Genomic DNA, 15,846 nt, shown 5'->3' on the forward strand with positions numbered 1-15,846 from the left:
TTTCACAAAACATGACAATAGCTATTTAATATCAACTGCTCAACCAGCCAAATGTCTGATGGCTGAATTACACGGCAATTTCTCTCCCCCGTTCATTCTGGCCCTTGTTTCAGTGACAGCCATCTGCCTGCCGCTCGGGGCCGGGAGCCGCTGCCGGAGCCGCTCCCGGCTGCCCAACTCTCTTCTCTGCTTACTGCCAGCGAACAAAGAACCTCGAGTTTATTCATCTAAAAGGGCTGCTGAAGAGTTTAAGGCAAAAAAAGGGACCGTGGCCTACTCCGCGCTCGGCGCCGGACGCCCTGCGCGGGACCCGAAGCGAGGACTCCACTCCTCAGCTCCCGGCGGGGAGCCAGGCCCCGCCGACGCTGGGCCACGGCCCGGGCCCGGGCCGCTCCCCTCACAGCGCCGGGGGCCCGGGGGCGGCCGGAGGGCCGTGCCTGTCCCCCGGCCCCGGGCGGCGGGGTCGGGGCCCGCCGCGGCGGTAACGGCTCCGGCGCCCTCCTCGGGAGGCGGCGCGGGGCGGCCCCGGCGCTGCAGGGGCGGGGCCGCTCCCTCCCGTTTCCCAGGGTGCACCGGGCGCGGTGGCTGTCTGGCCACGTCCCCGGGCCACGTCGCTCGGTGCCCGCTGAGCTTACGCCATCTTCGCTCCCCGGCTCCGGGCTGCGCTGCCGCCTCTGCCGCCGCCATGAACATCTTCCGCCTCACCGGGGACTTGTCCCACCTGGCGGCCATCATCATCCTGCTGCTCAAGATCTGGAAGAGCCGCTCCTGCGCGGGTGCGTGCGGAAGGCCGCTGGGCGGGCGAGGGGAGGGCGGCGGGACCGGCCGGGCAGCTCCGGGCCGCGGTGCCTGAGGGGAGCCTCGCTGGGGGCTGGGCACGATCGCCGCCTTCTCGGCGCGGCGGGGGGGTGCTGCGATCGCCTCTGCCGCCCTTTAGGGACCGCTCCCTGAGGAGAGCGGGGGGCAGCGAGACGGGGGCCCGCCTGCCCCGGAGGCGGCTGTGGTAAAGCGCGGGGGGGAGGGGGGGGATATTGTCCCCCTGAGGCGCCCAGTGAAGGCCCCCAGGGCAGGAGGGCAGAACTCGCCCCGAGCAGGTGAAAAGGGACGATCGCTCCTCCCGGCGCCGGGGAGAGCGGGGTCTCAGCCCTCGTCCCGACCTCCCTCCCTCCTACCTCAGCCCCCTCGGAAGCCAGGGTGCGGGGAAGCGTGTGGGCAGCAGGGGGGGAGGAAGGGGGAGCCGCATCCCCCCGCTCCGGGCTGGGGGTGCGCTGGTGGGAGCTGCGATTCCGTGCAAGGTTTCGCGGTTGCCGTTATTTGTTCTTTAATCCCTGAGCACCACCACTTCGGCTGTCCCCGGGAGGGTCGCCCCTTCCTTATGTAACTGCCCGGCGGCGAGCGAATGAATGGGGAGGCCGGTTTGGGGGGGGAGGACTGCGTCCCCCGCGGGGCGGGCAGCCGCCCTTCCCTCCCCGCGCCCGGCCGCTGCCGGCGGAGGAGACGGGGCGCGTTTTCTCGCCTGCCCTGACAGCGCGCAGCCTTCCGCCGGCCTGTTTGCTTGTGCGTGAAAGCTGGTTTTGGTGCAGCGCTGGGAGTAGCTGACTTGCAGTTTGCAGATCCTGAAGTTTCCCTCGCTCTCTCCCTTTCCCTCCCCGCCCCGGTTTGCGTTCGCGGCTGACGAACGCGCCCTCTTCTTCCCTTTTGTTTTCCGCTCTCGCTGCGGTAAGAACGAAGCCGCGATTCGTGCCGTTCGTAAGGCTCCTGGGGCGCCTCGTTTGCAGGAGCAGCTGCAGTACAGGGCTGCGGGAGCGAGGTTCCAGGCTGGAGCGAAGAGGCCGTCGTCGGCCGGGATCCTGGCCTGCTCTGACGTGGCAGCGGGAGAGGTGTGGCGGGGAGGGCGCGGGGTGCCGGCCGCCCTCCGGGCCGGGCGCCGGGGAGAAGCCCCGCTCCCGCCGCTCCCCTGCCAGCCCGGCCGAGAAGGGCTTGTTCTTCCTCTCGTGTTTTGTACGTGCTTGCTCGGATTCCGTCTGATGTGGGTTTGCTTTTTTCTCTTCTAGTGTACGGTGTGGTGGCTGGAGGGAATTGCAAGCAGTTCTTGTAACTGCCGCATAGCTGGTTTATTTCAGAAAACTAGGAGTTGCTGTAATTCAAAAGGGGCATTTCAGTGCTCTGTGTATTACATGGGCAGGCCACCGACCCTGGAAATACTGTTTTTGCTGTGGACTGGGGTTCGACTGAGAGCTTGACTTTGCCTTCTGTCCAGCGAGCTTCTCCTTCGTTAGTAAGAGTGATTATTCTTGAAATCGGGTTGCCACGTGTTGACGTGAAATGTCGTTCAAATACCAACTTAACACTGTTGAACAGATGTATCTGTAAAGTCTTAAGAGCGTGAAGAATTAGTTTAAGCTGCAACCTGAAAGAATTGAGAATGGGGAAATGAAAGAGATTTGCGCTACAGGTAAGAGGAAGTACAGGTTCTGTATGTTTTCATGTCAAGTCTTTTTTTGCTAATCGCTTGATAGTGTAAAAGAAAAAAAATAGTAAATGAATAGCTTTGGTTTGAAACACACTTAAAAGTAAAAACCATTCTTAACTTCACAACAGAGCTCAAGCAAATGACTCCACCGTCCAAATGCAGTGGTAGCGCAGAACTATTGTTTCTGAGGTCATGGAGCGCAAGAGCTCATTCCTAATGAACTATCCTGGCTCAGGCTTTAGTGGATCAGGAATTCTGTCTGGATCTGGCAGGAGAGTGCCTGGCCTTCTCCAACTCTTCTGTAGAGTTCTGTCCTCCGCCTGACTTGAGAAATGCAGTCCAGATTACGAACAACAACAGAGTTAATGATCTAAAAACTAAATATCTCTTGCTGTCTGAAGAAGGAAAATGAGAAATTCTAGTCCAAGGCTAAAATTCAAATAGGGTTTTAGCCAAGAGATTCTTAAGTGACCTTTGGACGTGAGGTTATTTACACAGTATAGTACAATGTAACCTGGTCCCATCTTTCTGCTTAAAAAGTGATCTGATGTTGTTTTCCTGAAGTCAGGTGTGATTGAGGATCTCTGTTACTAGGGATTTATTCATAAGAAAGTAGACTCACACCAATCATTATCCTTGGTACTGCTTTCTCCAACAAAGAGTAGTAAATGGGCCTATATTACATAGGGCCCTCCACTCTTCCCTTTACCAAATAAGCCGGCGTCCCTGAACACAAACATACATGTATGGACTCTTTCAGTAGTAAATGCCTGCTTCTTTCATTTTCCTGAGCAAAAATATGAAACGGGGATGCGTTGTCTGGGATTGTTTTTTTGGTGTCTTCCAGTTCTGCCTGAGTCCTTAGGAGTAAATCCAGATCCATGTTACTTCTATGAGAGTAGTGTCTGAGGCCTAACAAGTTTGTCTAGAATGAGAGGAGCACCTCAAAGGAGCATGAGATTTTATTTTTGGGGCTCCATCCTATTCCTTGTAGTGGTTTGTTGCTGTCAGTTGTGGTTTCTACTCATAAAAACTTCATAAATATATATTTGCATGAAAGATGTTTGTAAAGTTGTACACAAAAAAGTTGTACACAAAAATAACCCCTAAACAGTTACCAGTGAATGCTGAGCAGCTGCTAAATGCCTATTGTTAATGGGCTTTTAGTGATTCCTTTACATTGCATATTAGAGCAGTTCATAAATTAAATAAACTTAGACCTCACGGTTATTGGTGACTAAGGAAATGCGGGCAAACCAGCTGCTGCTTTAACTGTCCACTTCTGAAGCAGTAGAAGCTTAGAAAATAAATAAAGGCTTCTAACTGCTAAACTGTAGGTTGTGATCCATGAAGAGCTGGCAAACCACATGGTGCCGACTCCTCTCTTCTGGTTGCATCTGTGTGTGTCTGAGGCCTTTGTTCCAAGAGGAGCTCGGAGGCCTGTAAAAGCAGCTGGAAATGAGAGGGAGACAGCCTGCGTACCTCTGCTGCAACCTACTGTTTTCTGAAGACACATCAGTCCCCGTTTTCTTTCCTAAGAAGTGACTCCTCTAACTGAGGAAAATAGGTGAGGCTAGGATAATCTGCATTATGAAGCAGTCTGTTTTCAGTGTTTGACAAACTTAATTTTTTTTTTTTTCCTAATTTAGTCAATATGTTAAAAAGAGAACAAGGGGAAAGCAAATCAAGTCATTGTTTCAGAGCTGGCGGGGAAGCAATTTTTTGCATGACTGGTTATTTGAGTTTCCAAATTTAGAATTTGGAATAACGTTTGCCACTCCAAATAACAGCTCACAAATAATTACTAGGAGCCATGGAGAATGTAGCAGGTAACTCCATTATTGACTTCATGTCATAATTAGGAAATTCATGAGACTTGAAGAATCCTGTGCTTTCAAACGTTGTCATGTTCAGACTGTATTTTCTAATCCATTCCAAGTCAAATTAGATTGTTTGCACTGTGAATTACTGCCTGAAAATTGATTTGCTTTTCTCAGTGTCATTTGTCAAGTGTTAAAGGTGACCTGCAGTTGCAAGGCTGTCAAATTATATGCTGAATACTCTAAAACAGTAGTGTAGATAGTGAATGCGTAATACTTTTGCTAGGTAATATAGCTGTCTCTCATAATTTTGTTTATGTGTCTACTATGGACCAGATCATACGCTATGTTGAAGACTTTAGACAGTACTTTGCCATAGGCTGCTGCGAATTTGTCTGTATTTTCTCAAAAAATGCTGCTTTAGGTAGGTTTTGAATTTCTTCTCTCTCTCTCTCTAGAGGAAAATTTTGCCTTTCTCAATTGACAAATTTGTGTTTAGAGTTAGGTTCATTTTTTTAAATTGCAAATACGGGATTCTTAATATTAGTATTTCATTAGCAGAACCAAAGAAGTTGTGGTTCTGTGGCTGATGTGGACTTCATACTGAACAAAACTTTTTTTTAATTAAGTACTTCAAAAAGTCTGTGAAGTTGCCGTGACAAAGTATGGACTGGCTTTCCTTAGAAAAACTTCAGTTTGTAGATTTTATGGTCGTGATGTGCAGTTCATAGTTAGTAAGTAACATACATGCTCCACAACCAGACTGACTGAGTGCCTCTGCTGCTGCCTATTGCTCTTTACCTAACTCACAATAGCAAAATGAAGTTGATGAGAAAAGTACTACAATTTCAGCTCTGCTGTCCTCCCTGGCTGTGAAAATCAGCTGAGCTTTTGAATTAAAGTTTCATGCTATTGCTTTTACCCAAACGAGAGTGCAGAAGTTGAAGGAGTTTTTCCATGTGTGAGGATGAAACAAAAATGAGAGGTTTGGCTCTTCGAAATTTGAGCCCAGTGCTTGGGAAGAAGAAATACAAATGTGTGTGTTTAGCTCAAGACCTAAGTAATGTTTGTGGGAGTAAACGGAAAGGGAGAAGGATGAGAATAATGGCAGTGTAGTCTCAGTATGTTGCAGTTACCAACCATGAGCCAAGGTCATGCTGCAGCAAGTATATTGATATATTTCCTAAAGTTTTGAAATACATCAGATTCATACAGCAGAGTGTTTACCTGTTTGCTCCCCCTGTTTTAGCTAGTGATATAGATCTTACTTTCTCCCAGTTTGCCTGTCTCTCCATAGGTCTTTGGTTTAAACTTTGAACCTTGCCTAGTCTAGCCTACTTAACTTGAAAATTAATTTAAACTTGGCTTTAGGACGTGTTTCAGGAACATTTGGCTATTCTAAAGATTCAAAATTCAGTGTAAATACTGAAAGCCTTAATAAAAATTAGAGCTTTTGGGTTAGGGGGGGAAGTGAGGCTGGCAATGGCTTAGAGGAATTTGTCAAGTATATTACTTGTATTTCTGTGACAATACATCCGGGTCCAAATTATAGCCGTTATCAATAATGAATTGTCGTGGTGTAACCCCAGCCAGCAACTAAGCACCACACAGCCGCTTGCTCACTCCCCCCACCCCAGTGGGATGGGGGAGAGAACTGGAAGGGTGAAAGTCAGAAAACTCGTGGGTTGAGATAAGAACAGTTTAGTAATTGAAGTAAAATGAAATAGAATAGTATTAATAGTAGTAGTAATAATAATAATAATACAATAATAATACACAAAGCAAGTGATGTACTACAGTTGGCACACCACCTGCTGACCGATGCCCAGCCTGTCCCTGAGTAGCGATCGCTGCCCCCCGGCCAACTCCCCCAGTTTATACACTGAGCATGACGTCATACGGTCCGCAATAGCCCTTTGGCCAGTCAGGGTCAGCTGTCCTGGCTGTGCCCCCTCCCAGCTTCTTGTGCACCTGGCAGAGCATGGGAAGCTGAAAAGTCCTTGACTGGTGTAAGCACTGCTTAGCAACAACTAAACCATCAGTGTGTTATCAACATTATTCTCATACTAAATCCAAAACACAGCGCTATACCAGCTACTAGGAAGAAAAATCAATGCTATCCCAGCTGAAACCAGAACATTAATGTATGCTTTTTTTGCTGTTCACAGTTATTTACTAAAAGAAAAAAGCACACTAAATAATCTAACATAACTATATGCTGTAGCGTGATGCTGTACTGTAATCTGTCCAGGTGGATTTCTTTGTCCTGTAGGTTTTGACCTTAGGACAGCGTTGCTTGCTGAGAGGTTTTATTATCATGAGAGCAGGGCTCCGTCAAGAGTTGCAAGGTCAGCGAGCACACCTGGAATGCACCTGAGAGTGCTGCTTCAGCTGTCTTTGCAACGTAGTTCTAGTTCAAGAAATGTCAAATGTATTTTTTTTTTTTTTTCTAAACTTTGGGACGTGTTCTTGGTTTTTTTTTGTTTTGTTGTTGGTGGTGTTTTTTTAAATACTTACGGCTCTTGTTTTATAGTTCTACAGTCTGTATAACTGTAGGTTTTAAGGCATTTGCTGTTTCCTGCAATACAGTTGCTTATGGGCAGTTGGGTTGTTCTGCAGGTAGTACATTAGGCTCACCTTCTAGACATTTCACATATGAAAGATGCAAACAAAACCCCTTTTTAATTGTTACTGTGTCAGCCATTCCTGTACTTTATGTATAAACATAAAGTCCCTTCATCTGTGGCAGCTTATTCAGTGTTTCTTAAGCCGGAGTGAAAAAGGAATTCAATAACCATAGCAGATAGCCTTTCTTCTAATTGCTTTGTGGCTCTGTTAGTAAAAGCCTTTCTCAGAAATATCTCTGTATAAAGGGACAAGCATTTTCAGCCTTGCAACAATAACCATCTCCTAGAGAATATTTTCCCCCCTTGTTTTTTGAGCAATATTTGCATGCTTAGCTGAACAGATTCAAATATTTTCACCCTGGATGACTGAAAACAAGAATAATTGGAATAACAAGACAGAGACGCAGGCTAGGTTGTTTTGTCCCCCTGCTGTGACACACCACCACATCAGTATTATGGAGTGATGCTTCACCTCAGTTTTCAGAAGCTTTTAGTGACTGTGCAAAGCTTTTATGCTTCTAACTCTGCTCTAGTGCCTGAAGTTAAGTACAAACAAATGTTTTCATGTTGGGGCTTTGGCCTAAAATCAAAAGTTACTTTGAAGATGCAGTGTAGATGTCTGTCATTTTAACTCACTTCTCTCTTTTCTTATTTTGATATGGTACATAGTAACATCTGTTTTTCACTGTTTGATACCATTTTTTTCCCACCATGTGGTCAATTAAGTTTTTGAATTGAATTGCCTTACGTTTTAAAAATCAATGTATTTCTTTAAAGTCACATTATTGGTGCGAGCATACTTTCTGATTATCACTGGATCTGTAGTATCTATTGCCCTTGTACCTTTCTGGCTATTCAGCATCTAAAGAATGTACTGAGGTATGTGGCAGCACTCTGAGAATGGAAAGCTAATACAGCCTTGCTGCATGGTGCCCAATGATAATGCAGCACAGATAGTGTGATCTACAAAAATATCACCTGCAAGCTGTTGCTGTGAGTAACTTCTAAACCTTGTGTAGTGCTAGCACTTTTCCAGTACAATGGTGTATAGGTAACTTACATTCACACTACTGAGATACATGAACTTACAGTTCTGTTTGTACAGCTCAGTTCTGGAAGCCTGGATTTTGTCCTAATTTTGTAATCAACTTGCTTAGAAATAAAGGATATATCCTTTCTCATCCTTGGCATCAAGTGTTTTAAAGCACATCCACACTTTTTAAATAATTAATTATTTCCTTTATCACTTTAGGTATTTCTGGGAAAAGCCAGCTTCTGTTTGCACTGGTCTTCACTACCCGTTATCTGGACCTCTTCACTTCATTCATTTCATTGTATAACACATCTATGAAGGTAGAGTATACTGAAGAGTTAGAAAAGCTAGTAATGTTGCATGCAGAATGCATAATTTCATTAATAAAAGCCTCTTTAAATCGCCCACTGCACAATTATTCCAGAATAAGTTCTAGATGGGCTTTGGATAAAGAATGTGGAAAATGGACTGAAAACCGTACTTTTTTCTACACTCTACATGCAATTTTTTTAAAAACTGTTTGTTTGTTGGGACTGTGACATTTAGAACAAATGCTATTTTGATTATTGAAAATAAAAGCTTTGGGAAAAATGGTTCAAATAAATTGTATTTCTCAATTGAGACATTAGAGCTTACGTAAATCTCTTTTTATCCACTGCAAGGTAAATTAGTATTCAGAATGCATTGCCAGAATTGTAGCTAGTGTCTGGTCAGGGGCTGATCAAAAGTTGACAGGAGTACGCTTTTAGGAATGTAGCTTCCATCAGATTATACCCCGTTCGCTTGCCCACTCAATGTTAGGGAGCCCAAATTTGGTTTTGTTATTTCTTATTTATTCCTGCAATTTCTGATGCTGAGTACAAGAAAATAAAGCAGTAGACTGGGAGAGTGCAGCATGTTTGTGGCACCAGTACAGATTGGTGCATTTGTGGCACTAGAGCAGACACCTTTTAAATTCAGTTCCTTTATTCTTGGATTTTCTTGGTGCTCTTCAACATTAGTTCAGAGGATAGCATAACTTTGCCAAGAGGAGAGACGAGGTAGTCAATAATGCAAAACGTACTGAAGAATGAGGGGAAAAATTTTAGATCTTAAACCCACTCACACTGTTGTCTTCTAACAAGTAAACCGTGTATGCTTAAGTTTTAATATTAACAGTCTAGATGAAGAACTGTGAATTAAGTAAAATATTCTTGAAACACAAGCTTTTTTCCTATGTAATTTCTGAGAATATTGAAAGCTACTGTTGAGTGCACTAAAAGAGCAGCTAGGGTTTTGCAATTTATTTACTGGTTGTGATTCAGGGTCATGACCATGTCTTTGTTCTGCAGCCCTCTTACCCAGAAAAGGAATGAATATGGGAAATGACACTTGTGATACTCAACTTCATACTAAACTGAGTCTTTCCAGTAACGAGTGGTCCTCTGTTCAAATCCAATATTAACTTGCAAAATGGAAGCCTCTGCTACAGTTTCAAAGGTTACTGCTTAGAGAGACTGTTAGATGTAATTGGCTTTTCAGCCCATTGTTGTAGTGCCAAGACAAAGCTGCTTGAGTGTCCCAACACAGCTTCTTGTTCTGTCGACACGTATTTAGCAGTATATAACGTTACACAGTTGTAGAGAACATGAACTCTACTGTAAAAATAAGCTTAACCAGAGCATAACTACATGAACTTTCTAATTTGAGGAAAATGCTGTAATTGGCAGCAAAAAAAGTTGTTGATCTCTGTAGAGTAAGGATTTTCTTCAGTATTTTTAAAGAAATATTAATTAAACTACAGGTGCCAGCTTGCTGTATTTGTCTGGCAGTGATCATCAGATATTTGGGAAAATAAATTTCTTCTGCGTTCCAGGAATATATACAGAAATACACAAATTGGCACTATCTGCCTTTCTTGGTGACCTGCAGACTTTCATTTTTGTGATTTGTAGCATTCTGTATCTTACAGTTTCTTTTTCATGGTACCTGTATCTGAGTATTGGATGCATTTCTGTTGGTGCACTCTGCAGTCATTTTCCTACCATTCTTTTATTTTATTTTGCTATCTTTAAAGATGAAAACTTTTTGAGTGTCCCAAAACACACTGTAATACTCATGAAGAAATCTATAATAAGGAGTTGGGGTTCATTCACACTTCTTAGTGTCTTCTATGACCATACCAATTATGATTAGTTTACAACTGTAGTAGGGATTCCCTGTATCTGATATCCTGTCCTGTGGTCCTTTATCTCCAGTCAACCGGGGTGCTAGCGTAATAAAGAGTCCTTGGTTCTGAGCTCCTTGATATAGTATTTGTAGCATTTTGTATCTGTGAGCAGCGCTTTTAGTGATTAGTAGCATCTGCAAACAATGGGTTTTTAAATCTACTACTTTTCAGTTGTAGAGAACCTATATTTAATGTGATAAATGGTTTGGAATATTTAATCTTTGTGATGAAACTGAGGCAGAAGCTAAACTGTTTGTCTAGTCTACTGTACTGTTGTCTCCAGGACAATGTGAGCTCTCTCCTGATGATAGCAGATTGACCTTTAGAAAGTCTCTCTGATTCTGTTTTCTCATCTGTAAAATAAGGCTATTTGCCTATTCCATGGGGAATAGCTATGAAGTCTACTGTACCATAACAATTAAAAATGGTAATATTAGACATCAGCTGAAATTGAAACTGCATTCTGGTTCAGTGCTTCTAGCAGTCTGTTAGTTTTGCAGGTTTTCTGGCCTGTTGGCTGGTGGAGAACACTGGCCACTTGCCACTCTTCAGATTTCAGAGATGCTTAAAGGTCTAAATCAAATCAGCTAATTTGTGATATGTTAAATGGCTGAGTCTGGGGCTTATTGGCTAGGTTTTTAATTGCCACATGAGCCACACCACTCCCAGGCTTTTTGACTGCAAAAAGACCCTTTCCGTCATTATGGCATGTGTGCATGTGCACATTTTTAACGTAAATGTTTTGGGCCAGTGCTTCCGCTGCAGTAGCAGAAGGGGTATTCCTTCTCCAGTCAGTTCCTTAGTTCTGCCTACTCAGGAAAGGGTCTTTAAAGAAACTTTGGACAGTCGCTTCAACCAGAGGCAAGGTGATGCTTTTAAAGCAACGAAACCAGTAGAGCCCAGAGTCATTGGTTTTGAATTATTACTCTGATGAGAAAAGTTAAATACCGCCACATAGCCTGGAACTGCAAAGGCATGTAAACAAACAATACAAACAACCAAAAAACACAGCACTTATTCCTCTTAGTGCCTGGGAATATCTTTGTTTGCTGAGTTTGATCTAATCCTGCAACCTGTGTGGGTTGTTTTGTTTTTTCGTTTTTTCTTTCCTTGCTCTTTAGCTTATCTACATTGCTTGCTCGTATGCCACTGTGTATCTGATCTACATGAAATTTAAGGCCACCTATGATGGAAACCATGATACGTTCAGAGTGGAGTTTCTGATAGTTCCTGTTGGTGGACTCTCATTTCTTGTCAATCATGACTTCTCTCCTCTGGAGGTGAGTTGATTGTGGGCAGGAGGATATACTTTTTTCTCGAGAATATTTAGAACTTGAAGATGAGCATTGTCAGGCTGATTGAGGAATGCTTGAAAGATGCCTGCGTTTAGTAGGTTCAGGCTATTCCTCTTTCCGTAATGCATCTTTACAGTGTAGATTTCTGTGAAAATTTAAGGCTCTTCAGGAGACTAGCATTATTATCAACATTGATTATTTTATTAAGCAGAAGACCATCTTTTTTCCAGTATATTCTGATGGTTACATTAATTCAGAAGTATCCTTCCTTTTGTTATGTTTGCTAAAGAAATGCCCCAGAATGCAGTTTGTGAATAGTTGGTGCCACCTGGTGAAAACAAAAAGAATTATAACACTTCTTACATTTTGTAGAATCGCAAATGGTCGAGAGTATTGGGAAACTGCCTTTCAAATACAATGCAATTCTATGGGTTTTCCTATCAGAAAAGTTATATTAAAATTTAATTATAGAGAGTTCAAACAGGTAATTTTTCTCATGAAATAGAGAATAACATTAGATGCTTATTTTAAGTGGACTGAGCTGCATTTTTATATTTATTGGAGTTAAATGATTTTATTAGAGAGTAAAGAAATTTTAATTGCAACACTTTGAGACGTTATTTTAAATTTTGTTCTGTATTAGCTCATTCTTTAAACCAATAGATTAAAAAAGTGGGAAGAACATGGGGAAAAAGGGCTTCATCTTCCCTGCAGCTTTTCACAGCACCAGCTCTAAGCTGTATTTCATGGTACTGTGAATCCTGAACTGATGGATGCACATAAGTTTCCTCATGAGTAAACCTATGCCTGCCAGCTCACTAGACAGCTGGTTTGGAGAGTCTGTTGTCCGCCAAGAGAGTTGTTCCCTTGTACTGACCCGTGGTTGGTTATGAAGCTTTGACGTGGTTTTTCCTGTACCAAGGATAGCTTGCCAAAGTACTGTACCTGTTCATAACATTGCTAGAGAGTGAAAAGTCAAGCCAAGTCAAATATCTTCTTTGCTTTTGTTATCAGTAAAAGAGTTGAATATGCCTGTGGGTTGGTTTTTTTTTCCCTTTCAGATACTGTGGACCTTCTCCATCTATCTTGAATCGGTTGCTATTCTCCCTCAACTTTTTATGATCAGCAAAACTGGGGAAGCAGAGACCATCACTACTCACTATCTTTTCTTCTTGGGTCTGTACCGTGCCTTGTACTTAGTCAACTGGATTTGGCGCTACTATTTTGAGGGATTTTTTGACCTCATAGCTGTTGTTGCTGGTGTGGTCCAGACCGTTCTTTACTGTGACTTCTTCTATTTGTATGTTACAAAAGGTAAGTAGCGCAGTAACTTCCAGCTTCAGGTTGTGGAATGTAGCAATTAACACGTTTATAGGGATCTGCTACATTGACATTACTAGGTTGTTAATTCTGTGTGCAAATTATCGCTGAAATCTCCTTGATAGTTTTATCAAGTACACTTTCTGCTAGTGTGGGGCACTTCTGAGGATTGTTTTGAGTATGGACAGAATATAAATGGTCTGATGAACTTAATTGACAAATTTAAAATATGTATGTCTAAATACATGTTGCTGTTGTCTTCCATCGATAAGCATGATCCTCATGCTTCTCCTTACAACATATACCGCTTTGTGCAGATTCCACACCTACAGACATCTTTCTCAGTGTTTTAAATACCTTAAGAGTCCAAAGAATTTTGGATGTTTCTGTTTATGCTAAGTGTAGGAGCAGTCATTTCTGCTGGGTGCGTTAGTAAATCTGCCCTTATTCACATTACAGCTTCCCTCATATAACTACAAAGCTATATGGGGCTGTGTTATTTTAGTCATAACTTTGAAGAAACCACGGTCATAGGCTAGTGTGTCCTGAGGGTGAAAAGCAAGAATTCCAGGGTGCCACAAGAGGGCAGGATTGGAATAGTTGTTAATTCATCATAGTTTTGCCAGTAGGTATTGAAGAGAGAGAAGGGAGCTTGGGAGGACAGTCTGCGGTGCACCCATTTTGTAACAAAGTGCCTCTGTGTGATTGGTTTTGGTCCCTGTGAAGTTTTAACAGTGTGTGCTTCTACTAGGTCACATCTTTGTTTTGCTAACTCTTCTCTTTCCTGCTTTTCCTTACAGTACTCAAGGGAAAGAAGCTCAGTTTGCCAGCGTAAGTGCCAAAAAAACCATCACCAGCATCTGTCCTTTTGGATGCTTGGACAGAACAATCCTTATCACAAGCAAAGGCGAAGATGCTTGAGACAGAAAGTCAGAAACACAGCTCTTTATAGTGCAGGTAGTCATCAGCGGCTCTGTAAGAACGGAGGAAAAACAACCAGCAGATTTCTGTTTGATGCATCTTGCCTTTATCTTTTTTATTACTATGTATAAAGATTTTTTACATAAAGAAACTTATACTGTATTAATAAATTCAGTGTATGGTTTCAATTGGAATAGTTCCAAAAGTGAGATTTTTGTGAGATTGTTTATGACCAGGAACAAGTGCAAACTTTTTTTTTTAATTTTCAAGAATTTCTTTGAAATGACTGATTTTTTTTCCTTTTTTTTTTTTTTTTGTTTTCAGTGCACAGATATGTGCATCCTTGATGGATGGTAGTCATCTGTTCTTTCCCTTTGATTCGATTTTCATTCCACTATATTTATTTTTTTCCAAAAAGTGAATATATGTCAACTCTAAATCTGAAACCACCAATGTTTGATGTGATGTGCTGGTGCCCAGTCTTTGTGCCATCTGCTGACATGGAGTTCCTATTTAAAATAGACGTTGGTGCCAGAAGGGGACCAGTCACGTTTTGTAGTTGTTCCCCTTCTAAGACAGGCTGATGGCGAGAAGAGAGTCAGGAAATCTCTTGGGGCCACAAGGATGGGCCCTTTCCTGTTTTGCCATGATGTTTGGGAAGGCAGTCCCAATACCGAAAGCACTTGGCAGCGCAGGTCGCGAAGGGTAAAAGATGGGGTTGTGTCGCTTAGTGGCAAGTGTTTGCGACTGTGTTCTTTGTCCAGGACAAGAAGGTTAAAGATCTTGGATGTACAGCCCTGCTACACCATTGCCGCTATAGAAACGGGGGACTTGTAAGTTGTTGGTTACAGTAATCTGTAGGTGATCATTTTAAACAATATCTACATTTTCTTTTTAATGAATGCTTTATAAGCAACTTCCATGTTCAGCTTCAAGTGGTTTTTGATGTCACTTTTGGACAATTATTTTTTTTTTATAAACTTCAAAATCAGCAGCACCAGTTACCATTCTTTATCCTTTAGATGATTCCCTTTTTTTACTGAGCTGTTGCATGATTTATCCTGTGTTACCATCCTCAATAAACACTTTATGAAATGGTGAAGATGTTGGGGTTTTTTGTTCCTGAATTAGTTTTCTGTTAGCCTGAGACCGGATGAAAAGGTGTAGTAAGGACGAGCGTCTGCATGTCATTGTTTGCTCTGTTGCACTGTGAACTCCCCAGTGCTACCAGGGGCATTACCACTGAATGGAGCAAGGGTGACTTCGTTCTGCTCGTTTCGGAAGAGCTCAGTCTCCAGCCTAGCGCAGAGAGGGTCTGGTGCTCCCGTATGGCTTTGTTTTATCTTCAAGAAATCATTTATCTTCTCTAACTGAGTGAACCATCATTATCCCCCTCGTTAGTGACGGTTATCATCCCTAACCCCGAATGCGAACAGCGCTTTTTATTTGCAGAGCGTGCGTGCCCAGACGCCGCAGTCTCCAGTCTCTCGGATACTACCCCGAGTATCCCATTGCTCTTCAGTCTTGCTTGGAGCCAAGGTCTGTCCCGTCATGAAACGCAAGGGCCTGGTTCTAGCTGTAGCCGCAGGGCTACGCGAGGTAGCCGCAGGGCTACGCCAGACCGGTGCTGGGGAGCGCGGGCCTCGGGGCCGGGCAGGCTGTTTGCTCCCGGGCTGTCGGCGTTGTCCTGTCCTTCAGCCGCCACATGCCCCCCCCCACCCCACCCCCGGAGCTGTGCAGGAGCAGGGGCCTGTGCCCCAGGGCAGGGCTGGCGTAACACAGCAGCCGTAACGCCTCCCGCCGCGAGGACACGCGTCACCGTTCTGACTGGGCTCGTGCTGCCGCTGCTAGGCATTTTTGCTGGTTTTCTGTGGCCCGTGGCGGTGGAGGTGCCGCCCTGCGGGCGCACCGGCGGGACGGGGCGCTGGGACCCGCGGGCGTTCGGCACAGGCTCCGTTCCGCCCCCCGTGCGCTCACCCGCTCCCCCGCGGCCCCGGGCGCAGCAGCGCGGCTGCGGCTGCAGCGGAACGGGCGGTGACACCGCCCCCGGCTCGCGCGGCGCCCCCGCCCCTACCGGCCGCTCCGCGCGTGCGCCTGCACCCCGGGCGGGGCGGGCTTTCCGCGGCGGGAAGGCCGGGCCCGCCCAGG

At 44.4% G+C, this 15,846-nt stretch overlaps 1 protein-coding gene across 1 annotated transcript; it reads left to right on the forward strand.

Moving 5' to 3' along the window:
• Nucleotides 1–567: 567 nt before the first annotated feature.
• KDELR2 (KDEL endoplasmic reticulum protein retention receptor 2) lies at nucleotides 568–14,800 on the forward strand. Its single transcript, XM_087732863.1, has 5 exons — nucleotides 568–776; nucleotides 8,173–8,273; nucleotides 11,284–11,442; nucleotides 12,519–12,771; nucleotides 13,578–14,800. Exons 1-5 carry the CDS (start codon nucleotides 686–688, stop codon nucleotides 13,610–13,612), a joined length of 639 nt encoding a protein of 212 aa, XP_087588989.1. The 5' UTR covers nucleotides 568–685; the 3' UTR covers nucleotides 13,613–14,800.
• Nucleotides 14,801–15,846: the final 1,046 nt, after the last annotated feature.

The sequence above is a fragment of the Nipponia nippon genome, unplaced genomic scaffold, assembly GCF_047370975.1.
Source record: "Nipponia nippon isolate SJK-2023a ecotype South Korea unplaced genomic scaffold, ASM4737097v1 scaffold_5, whole genome shotgun sequence".
NCBI lineage: Eukaryota > Metazoa > Chordata > Aves > Pelecaniformes > Threskiornithidae > Nipponia > Nipponia nippon.